The 19,466-nt window shown below is 46.6% G+C and overlaps 1 protein-coding gene across 1 annotated transcript in view; it reads right to left on the bottom strand.

Annotated features, from left to right (window-relative positions):
* The window catches only part of LOC139381868 (protein FAM53B-like), a 49,468-nt gene extending 33,396 nt beyond the window's left edge, over positions 1–16,072 (bottom strand). The window contains exon 1 of the mRNA XM_071125694.1: positions 15,885–16,072. Coding sequence (XP_070981795.1) covers positions 15,885–16,044 — 160 coding nt within the window. The 5' untranslated portion in view covers positions 16,045–16,072. The remainder of the gene's footprint in view (positions 1–15,884) is intronic.
* Between the last annotated feature and the right edge of the window lie 3,394 nt (positions 16,073–19,466).

Below are 19,466 nucleotides of genomic sequence, written 5' to 3'. Positions count from 1 at the left end.
ACAGTGTAGAATGCTCTGAGCCGAGTCACCCTGGGGGCTGATCGGAGGAGAGCCGAGTCACCCTGGGGGCCGATCGGAGGAGAGCCGAGTCACCCTGGGGGCCGATCGGAGGAGAGCCGAGTCACCCTGGGGGCCGATCGGAGGAGAGCCGAGTCACCCTGGGGGCCGATCGGAGGAGAGCCGAGTCACCCTGGGGGCCGATCGGAGGAGAGCCGAGTCACCCTGGGGGCTGATCGGAGGAGAGCCGAGTCACCCTGGGGGCTGATCGGAGGAGAGCCGAGTCACCCTGGGGGCTGATCGGAGGAGAGCCGAGTCACCCTGGGGGCTGATCGGAGGAGAGCCGAGTCACCCTGGGGGCTGATCGGAGGAGAGCCGAGTCACCCTGGGGGCTGATCGGAGGAGAGCCGAGTCACCCTGGGGGCTGATCGGACCAGGTCGCAGTTGTAAATGAGAACTTGTTCTCAACTGGCCTACCTGGTTAAATAAAGGTGTTCTCAACTAGCCTACCTGGTTAAATAAAGGTGTTCTCAACTGGCCTACCTGGTTAAATAAAGGTGTTCTCAACTGGCCTCCCTGGTTAATTAAAGGTGTTCTCAACTGGCCTACCTGGTTAAATAAAGGTGTTCTCAACTGGCCTACCTGGTTAAATAAAGGTGTTCTCAACTAGCCTACCTGGTTAAATAAAGGTGTTCTCAACTAGCCTACCTGGTTAAATAAAGGTGTTCTCAACTGGCCTACCTGGTTAAATAAAGGTGTTCTCAACTGGCCTACCTGGTTAAATAAAGGTGTTCTCAACTGGCCTACCTGGTTAAATAAAGGTGTTCTCAACTGGCCTACCTGGTTAAATAAAGGTGTTCTCAACTGGCCTACCTGGTTAAATAAAGGTGTTCTCAACTGGCCTACCTGGTTAAATAAAGGTGTTCTCAACTGGCCTACCTGGTTAAATAAAGGTGTTCTCAACTAGCCTACCTGGTTAAATAAAGGTGTTCTCAACTGGCCTACCTGGTTAAATAAAGGTGTTCTCAACTGGCCTACCTGGTTAAATAAAGGTGTTCTCAACTGGCCTACCTGGTTAAATAAAGGTGTTCTCAACTAGCCTACCTGGTTAAATAAAGGTGTTCTCAACTGGCCTACCTGGTTAAATAAAGGTGTTCTCAACTGGCCTACCTGGTTAAATAAAGGTGTTCTCAACTGGCCTACCTGGTTAAATAAAGGTGTTCTCAACTGGCCTACCTGGTTAAATAAAGGTGTTCTCAACTGGCCTACCTGGTTAAATAAAGGTGTTCTCAACTAGCCTACCTGGTTAAATAAAGGTGTTCTCAACTGGCCTACCTGGTTAAATAAAGGTGTTCTCAACTAGCCTACCTGGTTAAATAAAGGTGTTCTCTACTGGCCTACCTGGTTAAATAAAGGTGTTCTCAACTGGCCTACCTGGTTAAATAAAGGTGTTCTCAACTGGCCTACCTGGTTAAATAAAGGTGTTCTCTACTAGCCTACCTGGTTAAATAAAGGTGTTCTCAACTGGCCTACCTGGTTAAATAAAGGTGTTCTCAACTGGCCTACCTGGTTAAATAAAGGTGTTCTCAACTGGCCTACCTGGTTAAATAAAGGTGTTCTCAACTGGCCTACCTGGTTAAATAAAGGTGTTCTCAACTAGCCTACCTGGTTAAATAAAGGTGTTCTCAACTGGCCTCCCTGGTTAAATAAAGGTGTTCTCAACTAGCCTACCTGGTTAAATAAAGGTGTTCTCAACTGGCCTCCCTGGTTAAATAAAGGTGTTCTCAACTAGCCTACCTGGTTAAATAAAGGTGTTCTCAACTGGCCTACCTGGTTAAATAAAGGTGTTCTCAACTGGCCTACCTGGTTAAATAAAGGTGTTCTCAACTAGCCTACCTGGTTAAATAAAGGTGTTCTCAACTAGCCTACCTGGTTAAATAAAGGTGTTCTCAACTGGCCTACCTGGTTAAATAAAGGTGTTCTCAACTGGCCTACCTGGTTAAATAAAGGTGTTCTCAACTAGCCTACCTGGTTAAATAAAGGTGTTCTCAACTAGCCTACCTGGTTAAATAAAGGTGTTCTCAACTGGCCTACCTGGTTAAATAAAGGTGTTCTCAACTAGCCTACCTGGTTAAATAAAGGTGTTCTCAACTGGCCTACCTGGTTAAATAAAGGTGTTCTCAACTAGCCTACCTGGTTAAATAAAGGTGTTCTCAACTGGCCTACCTGGTTAAATAAAGATGTTCTCAACTAGCCTACCTGGTTAAATAAAGGTGTTCTCAACTGGCCTACCTGGTTAAATAAAGGTGTTCTCAACTGGCCTACCTGGTTAAATAAAGGTGTTCTCAACTGGCCTACCTGGTTAAATAAAGGTGTTCTCAACTGGCCTACCTGGTTAAATAAAGGTGTTCTCAACTAGCCTACCTGGTTAAATAAAGGTGTTCTCAACTGGCCTACCTGGTTAAATAAAGGTGTTCTCAACTGGCCTCCCTGGTTAATTAAAGGTGTTCTCAACTGGCCTACCTGGTTAAATAAAGGTGTTCTCAACTGGCCTACCTGGTTAAATAAAGGTGTTCTCAACTAGCCTACCTGGTTAAATAAAGGTGTTCTCAACTAGCCTACCTGGTTAAATAAAGGTGTTCTCAACTGGCCTACCTGGTTAAATAAAGGTGTTCTCAACTGGCCTACCTGGTTAAATAAAGGTGTTCTCAACTGGCCTACCTGGTTAAATAAAGGTGTTCTCAACTGGCCTACCTGGTTAAATAAAGGTGTTCTCAACTGGCCTACCTGGTTAAATAAAGGTGTTCTCAACTGGCCTACCTGGTTAAATAAAGGTGTTCTCAACTGGCCTACCTGGTTAAATAAAGGTGTTCTCAACTAGCCTACCTGGTTAAATAAAGGTGTTCTCAACTGGCCTACCTGGTTAAATAAAGGTGTTCTCAACTGGCCTACCTGGTTAAATAAAGGTGTTCTCAACTGGCCTACCTGGTTAAATAAAGGTGTTCTCAACTAGCCTACCTGGTTAAATAAAGGTGTTCTCAACTGGCCTACCTGGTTAAATAAAGGTGTTCTCAACTGGCCTACCTGGTTAAATAAAGGTGTTCTCAACTGGCCTACCTGGTTAAATAAAGGTGTTCTCAACTGGCCTACCTGGTTAAATAAAGGTGTTCTCAACTGGCCTACCTGGTTAAATAAAGGTGTTCTCAACTAGCCTACCTGGTTAAATAAAGGTGTTCTCAACTGGCCTACCTGGTTAAATAAAGGTGTTCTCAACTAGCCTACCTGGTTAAATAAAGGTGTTCTCTACTGGCCTACCTGGTTAAATAAAGGTGTTCTCAACTGGCCTACCTGGTTAAATAAAGGTGTTCTCAACTGGCCTACCTGGTTAAATAAAGGTGTTCTCTACTAGCCTACCTGGTTAAATAAAGGTGTTCTCAACTGGCCTACCTGGTTAAATAAAGGTGTTCTCAACTGGCCTACCTGGTTAAATAAAGGTGTTCTCAACTGGCCTACCTGGTTAAATAAAGGTGTTCTCAACTGGCCTACCTGGTTAAATAAAGGTGTTCTCAACTAGCCTACCTGGTTAAATAAAGGTGTTCTCAACTGGCCTCCCTGGTTAAATAAAGGTGTTCTCAACTAGCCTACCTGGTTAAATAAAGGTGTTCTCAACTGGCCTCCCTGGTTAAATAAAGGTGTTCTCAACTAGCCTACCTGGTTAAATAAAGGTGTTCTCAACTGGCCTACCTGGTTAAATAAAGGTGTTCTCAACTGGCCTACCTGGTTAAATAAAGGTGTTCTCAACTAGCCTACCTGGTTAAATAAAGGTGTTCTCAACTAGCCTACCTGGTTAAATAAAGGTGTTCTCAACTGGCCTACCTGGTTAAATAAAGGTGTTCTCAACTAGCCTACCTGGTTAAATAAAGGTGTTCTCAACTGGCCTACCTGGTTAAATAAAGGTGTTCTCAACTAGCCTACCTGGTTAAATAAAGGTGTTCTCAACTAGCCTACCTGGTTAAATAAAGGTGTTCTCAACTGGCCTACCTGGTTAAATAAAGGTGTTCTCAACTAGCCTACCTGGTTAAATAAAGGTGTTCTCAACTAGCCTACCTGGTTAAATAAAGGTGTTCTCAACTGGCCTACCTGGTTAAATAAAGGTGTTCTCAACTAGCCTACCTGGTTAAATAAAGGTGTTCTCAACTAGCCTACCTGGTTAAATAAAGGTGTTCTCAACTGGCCTACCTGGTTAAATAAAGGTGTTCTCAACTAGCCTACCTGGTTAAATAAAGGTGTTCTCAACTGGCCTACCTGGTTAAATAAAGGTGTTCTCAACTGGCCTACCTGGTTAAATAAAGGTGTTCTCAACTGGCCTACCTGGTTAAATAAAGGTGTTCTCAACTGGCCTACCTGGTTAAATAAAGGTGTTCTCAACTGGCCTACCTGGTTAAATAAAGGTGTTCTCAACTGGCCTACCTGGTTAAATAAAGGTGTTCTCAACTGGCCTACCTGGTTAAATAAAGGTGTTCTCAACTGGCCTACCTGGTTAAATAAAGGTGTTCTCAACTAGCCTACCTGGTTAAATAAAGGTGTTCTCAACTGGCCTACCTGGTTAAATAAAGGTGTTCTCAACTGGCCTACCTGGTTAAATAAAGGTGTTCTCAACTAGCCTACCTGGTTAAATAAAGGTGTTCTCAACTAGCCTACCTGGTTAAATAAAGGTGTTCTCAACTAGCCTACCTGGTTAAATAAAGGTGTTCTCAACTAGCCTACCTGGTTAAATAAAGGTGTTCTCAACTGGCCTACCTGGTTAAATAAAGGTGTTCTCAACTGGCCTACCTGGTTAAATAAAGGTGTTCTCAACTGGCCTACCTGGTTAAATAAAGGTGTTCTCAACTGGCCTACCTGGTTAAATAAAGGTGTTCTCAACTAGCCTACCTGGTTAAATAAAGGTGTTCTCAACTAGCCTACCTGGTTAAATAAAGGTGTTCTCAACTAGCCTACCTGGTTAAATAAAGGTGTTCTCAACTAGCCTACCTGGTTAAATAAAGGTGTTCTCAACTAGCCTACCTGGTTAAATAAAGGTGTTCTCAACTAGCCTACCTGGTTAAATAAAGGTGTTCTCAACTAGCCTACCTGGTTAAATAAAGGTGTTCTCAACTAGCCTACCTGGTTAAATAAAGGTGTTCTCAACTGGCCTACCTGGTTAAATAAAGGTGTTCTCAACTAGCCTACCTGGTTAAATAAAGGTGTTCTCAACTAGCCTACCTGGTTAAATAAAGGTGTTCTCAACTAGCCTACCTGGTTAAATAAAGGTGTTCTCAACTAGCCTACCTGGTTAAATAAAGGTGTTCTCAACTAGCCTACCTGGTTAAATAAAGGTGTTCTCAACTAGCCTACCTGGTTAAATAAAGGTGTTCTCAACTGGCCTACCTGGTTAAATAAAGGTGTTCTCTACTAGCCTACCTGGTTAAATAAAGGTGTTCTCAACTAGCCTACCTGGTTAAATAAAGGTGTTCTCAACTGGCCTACCTGGTTAAATAAAGGTGTTCTCAACTGGCCTACCTGGTTAAATAAAGGTGTTCTCAACTGGCCTACCTGGTTAAATAAAGGTGTTCTCAACTAGCCTACCTGGTTAAATAAAGGTGTTCTCAACTGGCCTACCTGGTTAAATAAAGGTGTTCTCAACTAGCCTACCTGGTTAAATAAAGGTGTTCTCAACTAGCCTACCTGGTTAAATAAAGGTGTTCTCAACTAGCCTACCTGGTTAAATAAAGGTGTTCTCAACTGGCCTACCTGGTTAAATAAAGGTGTTCTCAACTAGCCTACCTGGTTAAATAAAAATAAAACTCTACTGGTCATTAGTAGGAAGCAAACTGGTGACCAGAAGCTGTAAGCAGCAAATCTAATGTACAACTTTTAAAAAGGGATAATGTGAGAATCTGGCTAGTTAGCATTGGCTCTCAAAACCACCCCTTACTTCCTTCATACTGCACACAGAGACAAAAACAAAACGCTACCCACTAGTTCATCTGACGCCGGGTCCCGCCAGAGCCCCGCCAGAGCCCCGGCCGTGTCCCGCCAGAGCCCCGCCAGAGCCCCGGCCGTGTCCCGCCAGAGTCCCGGGGACTGGGTCAAACCGTCTCAGGATTGTAGCCCTCGTCTGTACTGTAGCCTAATCCTAGTGTCTGCTAGCTAGGCAGTGCGCCTGCCTACCTGAGGAAGGCCCAACAACTTCATCCCAGGTGATGAAGTCTAGCCCAAATCACCCATTTATGCTACTGCTAGCTGGTGATCAAGTAGCCTGGTCCCAGATCAGCTTCTGCCATCCTCTAAGGTCATTGTCATAAGTGTGAGAATGACCATAGGAGTTGGCAAAACAGATCTGGGACCAGACTAGGAGGCTAGTGCTTGAGAGGAACCAGTCATGTTTCCTGAAAAGTCTCTACTAGCTAACTCTGTTCCGATTGGCTGCTGGTGCATTTCTTTCAGCGCTGCATTCAGCTTGAAAAAGGATCCACACGTCCGTCTCATGCCCATTGGTTCATAGGCCCTAGACGTCTTCCTATGTCCTGATGGTCTATGTTGACATGGTATGTAGTACAGGACAGGAACAATTAAAATACTGAGGAAAGAAAAACCGGTTCAGACCTCTTGTTGCTGCATCAGCAAATCACTGTTGTGAAATGAAAATACCCGTACCTTGAGACTTGAAAAGTTAGGCCTGGGGTCGGTGAACGTGTTGTAGGATACAGAACCTTGACAGTTAGGCCTGGGGTCGGTGAACGTGTTGTAGGATACAGAACCTTGACAGTTAGGCCTGGGGTCGGTGAACGTGTTGTAGGATACAGAACCTTGACAGTTAGGCCTGGGGTCGGTGAACGTGTTGTAGGATACAGAACCTTGACAGTTAGGCCTGGGGTCGGTGAACGTGTTGTAGGATACAGAACCTTGACAGTTAGGCCTGGGGTCGGTGAACGTGTTGTAGGATACAGAACCTTGACAGTTAGGCCTGGGGTCGGTGAACGTGTTGTAGGATACAGAACCTTGACAGTTAGGCCTGGGGTCGGTGAACGTGTTGTAGGATACAGAACCTTGACAGTTAGGCCTGGGGTCGGTGAACGTGTTGTAGGATACAGAACCTTGACAGTTAGGCCTGGGGTCGGTGAACGTGTTGTAGGATACAGAACCTTGGCAGTTAGGCCTGGGGTCGGTGAACGTGTTGTAGGATACAGAACCTTGACAGTTAGGCCTGGGGTCGGTGAACGTGTTGTAGGATACAGAACCTTGACAGTTAGGCCTGGGGTCGGGGGAACGTGTTGTAGGATACAGAACCTTGACAGTTAGGCCTGGGGTCGGTGAACGTGTTGTAGGATACAGAACCTTGACAGTTAGGCCTGGGGTCGGTGAACGTGTTGTAGGATACAGAACCTTGACAGTTAGGCCTGGGGTCGGTGAACGTGTTGTAGGATACAGAACCTTGACAGTTAGGCCTGGGGTCGGTGAACGTGTTGTAGGATACAGAACCTTGACAGTTAGGCCTGGGGTCGGTGAACGTGTTGTAGGATACAGAACCTTGGCAGTTAGGCCTGGGGTCGGTGAACGTGTTGTAGGATACAGAACCTTGACAGTTAGGCCTGGGGTCGGTGAACGTGTTGTAGGATACAGAACCTTGACAGTTAGGCCTGGGGTCGGTGAACGTGTTGTAGGATACAGAACCTTGACAGTTAGGCCTGGGGTCGGTGAACGTGTTGTAGGATACAGAACCTTGGCAGTTAGGCCTGGGGTCGGTGAACGTGTTGTAGGATACAGAACCTTGACAGTTAGGCCTGGGGTCGGTGAACGTGTTGTAGGATACAGAACCTTGACAGTTAGGCCTGGGGTCGGGGGAACGTGTTGTAGGATACAGAACCTTGACAGTTAGGCCTGGGGTCGGTGAACGTGTTGTAGGATACAGAACCTTGACAGTTAGGCCTGGGGTCGGTGAACATGTAGTATACAGAACCTTGACAGTTAGGCCTGGGGTCGGTGAACGTGTTGTAGGATACAGAACCTTGACAGTTAGGCCTGGGGTCGGTGAACGTGTTGTAGGATACAGAACCTTGACAGTTAGGCCTGGGGTCGGTGAACATGTAGTATACAGAACCTTGACAGTTAGGCCTGGGGTCGGTGAACGTGTTGTAGGATACAGAACCTTGACAGTTAGGCCTGGGGTCGGTGAACATGTAGTATACAGAACCTTGACAGTTAGGCCTGGGGTCGGTGAACGTGTTGTAGGATACAGAACCTTGACAGTTAGGCCTGGGGTCGGTGAACATGTAGTATACAGAACCTTGACAGTTAGGCCTGGGGTCGGTGAACGTGTTGTAGGATACAGAACCTTGACAGTTAGGCCTGGGGTCGGTGAACATGTAGTATACAGAACCTTGACAGTTAGGCCTGGGGTCGGTGAACGTGTTGTAGGATACAGAACCTTGACAGTTAGGCCTGGGGTCGGTGAACATGTAGTATACAGAACCTTGACAGTTAGGCCTGGGGTCGGTGAACGTGTTGTAGGATACAGAACCTTGACAGTTAGGCCTGGGGTCGGTGAACATGTAGTATACAGAACCTTGACAGTTAGGCCTGGGGTCGGTGAACATGTAGTATACAGAACCTTGACAGTTAGGCCTGGGGTCGGTGAACGTGTTGTAGTAAAATTTGTCAAAGCAGGATTTTTGGTGGTTACAGTGCTCTGGAGATAACAGCACATCAATTAGTCCTATTGTTTGGCAGGCTATATGCTAAAGGCTATAGGCTATAGGCTAAAGGCTATAGGCTAACCAAACCACATTACAGAGAGGAGACAACTGGGCATCATCTTGTGTTTCCCCGAAGTTGACTTGGGGACACGACAATATAACTCTCCCATTTGAATGCGTCTACCAAATCGAAACATCTAGGTTGGATGCACCCTCACCTTGCGGTGCTGCGAGCTACACTACTTCTTATAAAACTATAAGGACTCTAAGAGGGCTCCAGCTATGCATCTGGTTTTCTAACTTGCTAGCTAAGCGGCTAGATGTCAACATCAAGCTTCTTGGTTACAGCAGAGATATTCAACCCCCCCTTCTGGAGCAAGTTCCCCTGTTGCCTAAATTGTTTTGTGCGTCAAAAACAATGAGCCGTGTCTGAGAGACTAGTGGAACACAGTAATGGTTTAGGAGACCCTGAGCCGTGTCAGAGACTAGTGGGACACAGTAATGGTTTAGGGTTTAGGAGACCCTGAGCCGTGTCAGAGACTAGTGGAACACAGTAATGGTTTAGGGTTGAGGAGACCCTGAGCCGTGTCAGAGACTAGTGGGACACAGTAATGGTTTCATAAGCATGCAGCTGCCCCAGCCACTTACCATAAACACAAAGACCCACCCAGCAAGCCTATGCATGGCAGCCAAGGCAGAGAGGCCTGCTTTTAGTGGGTTTACTTTATATAAAGAAGGCCTACAGCCTGCAACAGCAGCACTGATCGTGGGTTAGGAAGCAGCAACAACGGCACCGATCGTGGGTTAGGAAGCAGCAACAACGGCACCGATCGTGGGTTAGGAAGCAGCAACAACGGCACCGATCGTGGGTTAGGAAGCAGCAACAACGGCACCGGGTGGGTTAGGAAGCAGCAACAACGGCACCGGGTGGGTTAGGAAGCAGCAACAACGGCACCGGGTGGGTTAGGAAGCAGCAACAACGGCACCGGGTGGGTTAGGAAGCAGCAACAACGGCACCGGGTGGGTTAGGAAGCAGCAACAACGGCACCGGGTGGGTTAGGAAGCAGCAACAACGGCACCGGGTGGGTTAGGAAGCAGCAACAACGGCACCGGGTGGGTTAGGAAGCAGCAACAACGGCACCGGGTGGGTTAGGAAGCAGCAACAACGGCACCGGGTGGGTTAGGAAGCAGCAACAACGGCACCGGGTGGGTTAGGAAGCAGCAACAACGGCACCGGGTGGGTTAGGAAGCAGCAACAACGGCACCGGGTGGGTTAGGAAGCAGCAACAACGGCACCGGGTGGGTTAGGAAGCAGAAACACCGGCACCAAGTTGGTTGACGTCTATACAGGCCTCCATGGTTCAGAAACAAGAGAATGGCGGAGGTCTTTAAAAACAACATGTCTTTCCACCAGCCCTGTCAATGTCTACATGAATATTCATGCCCGGTAAAGTAACAGGGACAACCTACACTGCAGGTAGGGCAGGCCTATTGATAACATGGGAAGGCTGCATCCTATTCCCCTATAATCGTCCACTACTTTGAGCCCTATGGGCCCTATGGGAACAGGGACAACCTACACTGCAGGTAGGGCAGGCCTATTGATAACATGGGAAGGCTGCATCCTATTCCCCTATAATCGTCCACTACTTTGAGCCCTATGGGCCCTATGGGAACAGGGACAACCTACACTGCAGGTAGGGCAGGCCTATTGATAACATGGGAAGGCTGCATCCTATTCCCCTATAATCGTCCACTACTTTGAGCCCTATGGGCCCTATGGGAACAGGGACAACCTACACTGCAGGTAGGGCAGGCCTATTGATAACATGGGAAGGCTGCATCCTATTCCCCTATAATCGTCCACTACTTTGAGCCCTATGGGCCCTATGGGAACAGGGACAACCTACACTGCAGGTAGGGCAGGCCTATTGATAACATGGGAAGGCTGCATCCTATTCCCCTATAATCGTCCACTACTTTGAGCCCTATGGGCCCTATGGGAACAGGGACAACCTACACTGCAGGTAGGGCAGGCCTATTGATAACATGGGAAGGCTGCATCCTATTCCCCTATAATCGTCCACTACTTTGAGCCCTATGGGCCCTATGGGAACAGGGACAACCTACACTGCAGGTAGGGCAGGCCTATTGATAACATGGGAAGGCTGCATCCTATTCCCCTATAATCGTCCACTACTTTGAGCCCTATGGGCCCTATGGGAACAGGGACAACCTACACTGCAGGTAGGGCAGGCCTATTGATAACATGGGAAGGCTGCATCCTATTCCCCTATAATCGTCCACTACTTTGAGCCCTATGGGCCCTATGGGAACAGGGACAACCTACACTGCAGGTAGGGCAGGCCTATTGATAACATGGGAAGGCTGCATCCTATTCCCCTATAATCGTCCACTACTTTGAGCCCTATGGGAACAGGGACAACCTACACTGCAGGTAGGGCAGGCCTATTGATACCATGGGAAGGCTGCATCCTATTCCCCTATAATCGTCCACTACTTTGAGCCCAAAAGTAGTGCACTATAAAAGGGACGAGGGCACCATTTAGGACACAGGCCTTAAGCCTAACATTTTAGAAAAGTGACTTGTCGGCATTAGGCCAAATATCTCATCCAAGGGAAGATGAGGTACTGTGAGAGAGACTCTAGAGACACTCCCAAACAACCTTTAAAAAATCAAATAAAAAAGTCTAACTGCATTGTCACTGACCTGTTTAAATAGCAGTACATGGACAATAACCCGCTAGAGTCATCTCAACATTCAGTTCCTGCTGCCTCAGCTAAAAACGGAGCCTTATGACTGTAACAACTAAACCACAACTGACAACATATTCTACCAGCCAGCCGTGATAAAGATCAAGAGGTGTAAGACCACATGTTTAATGTACGACTCAAACGCCTGGCTGTTTACCATGAACGACCCACTCTCTCTCTCTCTCTCTCTGGCTCCTGTTTACCATGAACAATTTTTTTTCTCTCTCTCTCTCTCTCTCAATGAATATGACAAGGCTTAACTAGCTAAATACGACCCAAGCAACCCACAAACTATCTAGGCCTGACTGTTTACCATGAACGATCCCCCCTCTCTCTCTGGCTCCACTTCCTCAATGAACATGACAAGGCTTAACTAGCTAAATTACAGCCCAAGCAACCCACATAAATGATCTAGGCCTGGTTGTTTCCAAAGTCCCTCTGATAAAGGAAAGGAGTTTGGCAGGCAGGTTGGTGTTGCAGAAGCCCACCGAATGTTACAATGAGGCTACAGAGCACGCACACATTTTAACCTTGAGGAGGACAAGGCCACAAACTGCTATATACTGTAGTAACACAATATGAAGAGACCTGCTTCTAAAATCTAGTTGGCATAGCAATCACCTCATTGGATCTCTCTTTCATCTGACAACTTTGATGTTAATGAGCAAATAAAAAAGTACAGTATTGAGATACAAGCTAAATATCATGGTCCTTCCACATCATTGTTACAGAGAAAGTTGAATAGCAAGCGGACATCCTGTCGTTGACCACATTACAGCTGCTCGTTATATTGGATAGCATGTTAACCCCGAACTACCTGAGAGGAACATTATCCATTATGAACATTCTCTTATGCTAAAATAAGTTCTGAATAAGTTAACATCTATAAAATGCTGCTTGATACTTTATGGCCCAAAGATATATGTTCCTGTCACACGGGATCTGCTTGTCAAACTCACGGGATGAAAACGATACTAACAATGCGCCCGATTAATTACAACAGCCATTCAAAAGTTAAAAAACAACAACTCTCGTATTTCCTACAGTTCATTCCGGGTTGATTTTGATTTAAAGGGGAAACGCAGCAGTACAGAAGCCAGAGTTCAGACACATCTCTCCTGGATAAACTCTCGTCAACACAATGACATGGTTTAGAAAACAGAAAGGCATCTCACAGAGCAGGACTTTCCAACATAACACCACTAGCTAGCAGACTGCTATAGTAGAGGCCCTGGTTGTCATGGGCAGCCCGTAAAAACTAGCTACTACTGAGTCCAAGTTATGTTCCTCGAAGGCAGAGGCAGTAAACACATTTTAGTTGTTTTTTTACAGAAAACTGTTATTCGCAGTACAATAAAGAGCATTCAACCTCCATTTCTTTGACAGTTGTGGGAAAAAGGTTGCTACGTTTCATCACATCAATTGCTAATTAAACTTTTACAATGAGACAATTTTAAATCAAACAACTACCTCATGAACATCTTCACTAGAATGCCGGTTGTTTTTCTATACTTTACAAACTAGGCTGCACAACCGGCGGGACAGAGTAGAAAACGTTGTAGCTAACTTTCTTACATAATAACAGTTTCCTTCCTAGATGGCTTGGTAGTTAGCAGCACAGTCAGCTAGATGGCTTGGTAGCTAGCAGCACAGTCAGCTAGATGGCTTGGTAGCTAGCAGCACAGTCAGCTAGATGGCTTGGTAGCTAGCAGCACAGTCAGCTAGATGGCTTGGTAGCTAGCAGCACAGTCAGCTAGATGGCTTGGTAGCTAGCAGCACAGTCAGCTAGATGGCTTGGTAGCTAGCAGCACAGTCAGCTAGATGGCTTGGTAGCTAGCAGCACAGTCAGCTAGATGGCTTGGTAGCTAGCAGCACAGTCAGCTAGATGGCTTGGTAGCTAGCAGCACAGTCAGCTAGATGGCTTGGTAGCTAGCAGCACAGTCAGCTAGATGGCTTGGTAGCTAGCAGCACAGTCAGCTAGATGGCTTGGTAGCTAGCAGCACAGTCAGCTAGATGGCTTGGTAGCTAGCAGCACAGTCAGCTAGATGGCTTGGTAGTTAGCAGCACAGTCAGCTAGATGGCTTGGTAGTTAGCTGCACAGTCAGCTAGATGGCTTGGTAGCTAGATGCACAGTCAGCTAGATGGCTTGGTAGCTAGCAGCACAGTCAGCTAGATGGCTTGGTAGCTAGCAGCACAGTCAGCTAGATGGCTTGGTAGCTAGCGCACAGTCAGCTAGATGGCTTGGTAGCTAGCAGCACAGTCAGCTAGATGGCTTGGTAGCTAGCAGCACAGTCAGCTAGATGGCTTGGTAGCTAGCAGCACAGTCAGCTAGATGGCTTGGTAGCTAGCAGCACAGTCAGCTAGATGGCTTGGTAGCTAGCAGCACAGTCAGCTAGATGGCTTGGTAGTTAGCAGCACAGTCAGCTAGATGGCTTGGTAGTTAGCAGCACAGTCAGCTAGATGGCTTGGTAGCTAGCAGCACAGTCAGCTAGATGGCTTGGTAGCTAGCAGCACAGTCAGCTAGATGGCTTGGTAGCTAGCAGCACAGTCAGCTAGATGGCTTGGTAGCTAGCAGCACAGTCAGCTAGATGGCTTGGTAGCTAGCAGCACAGTCAGCTAGATGGCTTGGTAGCTAGCAGCACAGTCAGCTAGATGGCTTGGTAGTTAGCAGCACAGTCAGCTAGATGGCTTGGTAGCTAGCAGCACAGTCAGCTAGATGGCTTGGTAGCTAGCAGCACAGTCAGCTAGATGGCTTGGTAGCTAGCAGCACAGTCAGCTAGATGGCTTGGTAGTTAGCAGCACAGTCAGCTAGATGCCTTGGAAGTTAGCTGCACAGCCTGCTAGATGGCTTGGTAGTTAGCTGCACAGCCTGCTAGATGGCTTGGTAGTTAGCTGCACAGTCAGCTAGATGGCTTGGTAGCTAGCAGCACAGCCAGCTAGATGGCTTGGTAGCTAGCAGCACAGCCAGCTAGATGGCTTGGTAGCTAGCAGCACAGTCAGCTAGATGGCTTGGTAGCTAGCTGCACAGTCAGCTAGATGGCTTGGTAGTTAGCTGCACAGTCAGCTAGATGGCTTGGTAGCTAGATGCAGTCAGCTAGATGGCCTGGTAGCTAGATGCACAGTCAGCTAGATGGCTTGGTAGCTAGATGCACAGTCAGCTAGATGGCTTGGTAGTTAGCTGCACAGTCAGCTAGATGGCTTGGTAGCTAGCATCACAGCCAGCTAGATGGCTTGGTAGCTAGCAGCACAGCCAGCTAGATGGCTTGGTAGCTAGCAGCACAGCCAGCTAGATGGCTTGGTAGCTAGCAGCACAGCCAGCTAGATGGCTTGGTAGCTAGCAGCACAGCCAGCTAGATGGCTTGGTAGCTAGCAGCACAGTCAGCTAGATGGCTTGGTAGCTAGCAGCACAGTCAGCTAGATGGCTTGGTAGCTAGCAGCACAGTCAGCTAGATGGCTTGGTAGCTAGCAGCACCATCAGCTAGATGGCTTGGTAGTTAGCAGCACAGTCAGCTAGATGCCTTGGAAGTTAGCTGAACAGCCTGCTAGATGGCTTGGTAGTTAGCTGCACAGCCTGCTAGATGGCTTGGTAGTTAGCTGCACAGTCAGCTAGATGGCTTGGTAGCTAGCAGCACAGCCAGCTAGATGGCTTGGTAGCTAGCAGCACAGCCAGCTAGATGGCTTGGTAGCTAGCAGCACAGTCAGCTAGATGGCTTGGTAGCTAGCTGCACAGTCAGCTAGATGGCTTGGTAGTTAGCTGCACAGTCAGCTAGATGGCTTGGTAGCTAGATGCAGTCAGCTAGATGGCCTGGTAGCTAGATGCACAGTCAGCTAGATGGCTTGGTAGCTAGCATCACAGCCAGCTAGATGGCTTGGTAGCTAGCAGCACAGCCAGCTAGATGGCTTGGTAGCTAGCAGCACAGCCAGCTAGATGGCTTGGTAGCTAGCAGCACAGCCAGCTAGATGGCTTGGTAGCTAGCAGCACAGCCAGCTAGATGGCTTGGTAGCTAGCAGCACAGCCAGCTAGATGGCTTGGTAGCTAGCAGCACAGCCAGCTAGATGGCTTGGTAGCTAGCAGCACAGCCAGCTAGATGGCTTGGTAGTTAGCAGCACAGTCAGCTAGATGGCTTGGTAGTTAGCAGCACAGTCAGCTAGATGGCTTGGTAGTTAGCAGCACAGTCAGCTAGATGCCTTGGAAGTTAGCTGAACAGCCTGCTAGATGGCTTGGTAGTTAGCTGCACAGCCTGCTAGATGGCTTGGTAGTTAGCTGCACAGCCTGCTAGATGGCTTGGTAGTTAGCTGCACAGCTACTTATTCTACTACCTAGAATCTCATAGCTAAAATGTATAACTATAGTAGCTAAACAGTGTTACAACTCACGAGAATTAAGCTGCACATCTCGATGGGTCCCAATGTCTGTCTGACTCCCACACCAACTTACAGTTCGAAATGCAGAATCATCTTCCAAATGTTTTTTGTTGCAAAAAACATAGCTACTGCAACAAGACAAAGCATTGAGTTCAAACTTCCCGTGCTGCATGGACACACACCCAGGGGACTGAACTCTCACAACTACCAGACATTGAGCCAGTGTCTGAATTTACACGTTGTGACAACATGCACTTTGGAGCGAACCATTTATGAGTCGTAGGGGTGGTCGGGTTTACTCATTAAATATCATGATATTAAGGTTTGTCGCGCATTTAGATATACATTATGTGGTTATGACTGTTTTGATACGGTCAATAATCAAAAGTATGTAAAGATAGTGAGAGATACTGTATCAGACTTTACCGATCACATAGCGGCCGCCTCACCATAACGATGGTCTCATCCGCACGGCAGTAATCGAAAGCGCATAAAAAAATAAGTCCGATTTAAAGGTTTGTAATAGTTGTTGACTGACCGTAAACAACTTTGTGAAAAAGTAGGTCATATGTACAAGGATTACACAATGCACATGTATGTGTAAACCACGATAAAGGATTGGTTAATAACCATAGTTATATTGCCAAAACTACTGAAATGTGTTGGATATTTTATTTGAGTGACTTTCTGAGCAAATAGTCTCAACAGTGGAAGTGTTTTTTTTTAAAGTGTTTTCAAATGACCTATAAGCGTTATGGGTTGGGATGATGTCACTAGAATAACACCAGATATTTGCATAATGTTATGCAGTATGTCAATAGAACACTTGTTTTTAGTCCAGGAAAAGTTGCAAATGTGGTCCAATTTATTTGAGGGTTAACTGCATTTCACCACTAGTCATGTTTCATTATTTATCCTTGATTAGAGGAGTACCGGAACGCCAATTCTAAATCAAAAAAATACTTCCTAACAGCTTCTATCCCCAAGCCATAAGACTCTTGCGGACTATTTGCTTATTCCTGTCTGGTGGTAATGGGGTTACCATGGTAACACGTCAGAGTATTCATACCTTCCTGTGTGGTGGTAATGGGGTTACCGTGGTAACACGTCAGAGTGGTCATACCTTCCTGTGTGGTGGTAATGGGGTTACCATGGTAACATAGGAGAGAGTTCATACCTTCCTGTGTGCTGGTAATGGGGTTACCGTGGTAACATGTCAGAGTGGTCATACCTTCCTGTGTGGTGCTAATGGGGTTACCGTGGTAACACGTCAGAGTGTTCATACCTTCCTGTCTGGTGGTAATGGGGTTACTGTGGTAACACATCAGAGTGTTTATACCTTCCTGTGTGGTGGTAATGAGGTTACCATGGTGACATATGAGAGTGTTCATACCTTCCTGTGTGGTGGTAATGGGGTTACCATGGTAACATGTCAGAGTGGTCATACCTTCCTGTCTGGTGTCCCATGTACAACAGGAGTTCTCTGATCCTGGTCCAGAATACACAGGGTTTCTCCCTCCCCATATTGACTGATACCTGATCCTGGTCCAGAATACACAGAGTTTCTCCCTCTCCATCTTGACTGATCCTGGTCCAGAATACCCAGGGTTTCTCCCTCCCCATATTGACTGATACCTGATCCTGGTCCAGAATACACAGGGTTTCTCCCTCCACATATTGACTGATCCTGGTCCAGAATACACAGGGTTTCTCCCTCCCCATATTGATTGATACCTGATCCTGGTCCAGAATACACAGGGTTTCTCCCTCCCCATATTGACTGATCCTGGTCCAGAATACGCAGGGTTTCTCCCTCCCATATTGACTGATATCTGATCCTGGTCCAGAATACACAGGGTTTCTCCCTCCCCATATTGACTGATATCTGATCCTGGTCCAGAATACACAAGGTTTCTCCCTCCCCATATTGACTGATCCTGGTCCAGAATACGCAGGGTTTCTCCCTCCCATATTGACTGATATCTGATCCTGGTCCAGAATACACAGGGTTTCTCCCTGCCATATTGACTGATATCTGATCCTGGTCCAGAATACACAGGGTTTCTCCCTGCCATATTGACTGATACCTGATCCTGGTCCAGAATACACAGGGTTTCTCCCTCCACATATTGACTGATCCTGGTCCAGAATACACAGGGTTTCTCCCTCCTCATATTGACTGATTCTGGTCCAGAATACACAGGGTTTCTCCCTCCACATATTGACTGATACCTGATCCTGGTCCAGAATACACAGGGTTTCTCCCTCCCCATATTGACTGATCCTGGTCCAGAATACACAGGGTTTCTCCCTCCCATATTGACTGATACCTGATCCTGATCCAGAGCCAGGTCTCTCTCCATTCAGAGACATCAGTATCTAGCCTGTCTGTCAGAGTGCCAGGTCTCTGTCCATTCAGAGACATCAGTATCAAACCCATCTGTCAGAGTGCCAGGTCTCTGTCCATTCAGAGACATCAGTATCAGACCTGTCTATCAGTCTGGACTCCATCACATCATCATGCTAGTCTCCATGTGCTGGCGCCATACATGTTTCTGGCAACAAATAGTGACTGTTTTTTTTAAAACCAATGGCAGTTAGTATAGGTAATATCTGAAACACAAACATGTTGAAGTTTGAACAAATCAGACTAAACCTACCTAATTCCTAATTCTGTTCTCCCCATCGACAACCGTTGGTGAGCAGGCAAGAGGTAAGGGTTGGGGGTGAGGTCTTTGCCAGAGCCCCATTGATGGACATTGGCAGAGTAGATCAGCTCTTGGCCCATTCATCAAAGATACTGGTTGGTCACACCCATGACATTATCAGTAGTGGTTAATGTCATTATCAGGTGTGGTTAATGACATTATCAGTAGTGGTTAATGTCATTATCAGTAGTGGTTAATGTCATTATCAGTAGTGGTTAATGTCATTATCAGTAGTGGTTAATGTCATTATCAGTAGTGGTTAATGTCATTATCGGTAGTGGTTAATGTCATTATCAGTAGTGGTTAATGTCATTATCAGTAGTGGTTAATGTCATTATCAGTAGTGGTTAATGTCATTATCAGTAGTGGTTAATGTCATTATCAGTAGTGGTTAATGTCATTGTCAGTAGTGGTTAATGTCATTATCAGTAGTGGTTAATGACATTATCAGTAGTGGTTAATGTCAGAACCCCATGCAGGAAGTAATGGTCCTAGCTCCAGAACCCCATGCAGGAAGTAATGGTCCTAGCTCCAGAACCTCATGCAGGAAGTAATGGTCCTAGCTCCAGAACCTCATGAAGGATGTAATGGTCCTAGCTCCAGAACCTCATGCAGGAATAAAGGAAGTAATGGTCCTAGCTCCAGAACCTCATGCAGGAAGTAATGGTCCTAGCTCCAGAACCCCATGTAGGAAGTAATGGTCCTAGCTCCAGAACCTCATGCAGGAAGTAAAGGAAGTAATGGTCCTAGCTCCAGAACCTCATGCAGGAAGTAATGGTCCTAGCTCCAGAACCTCAAGCAGGAAGTAATGGTCCTAGCTACAGAACCCCATGTAGGAAGTAATGGTCCTAGCTCCAGAACCTCATGCAGGAAGTAAAGGAAGTAA

Source organism: Oncorhynchus clarkii, chromosome 23, assembly GCF_045791955.1.
Source record: "Oncorhynchus clarkii lewisi isolate Uvic-CL-2024 chromosome 23, UVic_Ocla_1.0, whole genome shotgun sequence".
Taxonomy (NCBI): Eukaryota; Metazoa; Chordata; class Actinopteri; order Salmoniformes; family Salmonidae; genus Oncorhynchus; species Oncorhynchus clarkii.
Note: the sequence above shows the minus strand (reverse complement) of the source record. Positions and strands in the feature narration are given on the sequence as shown.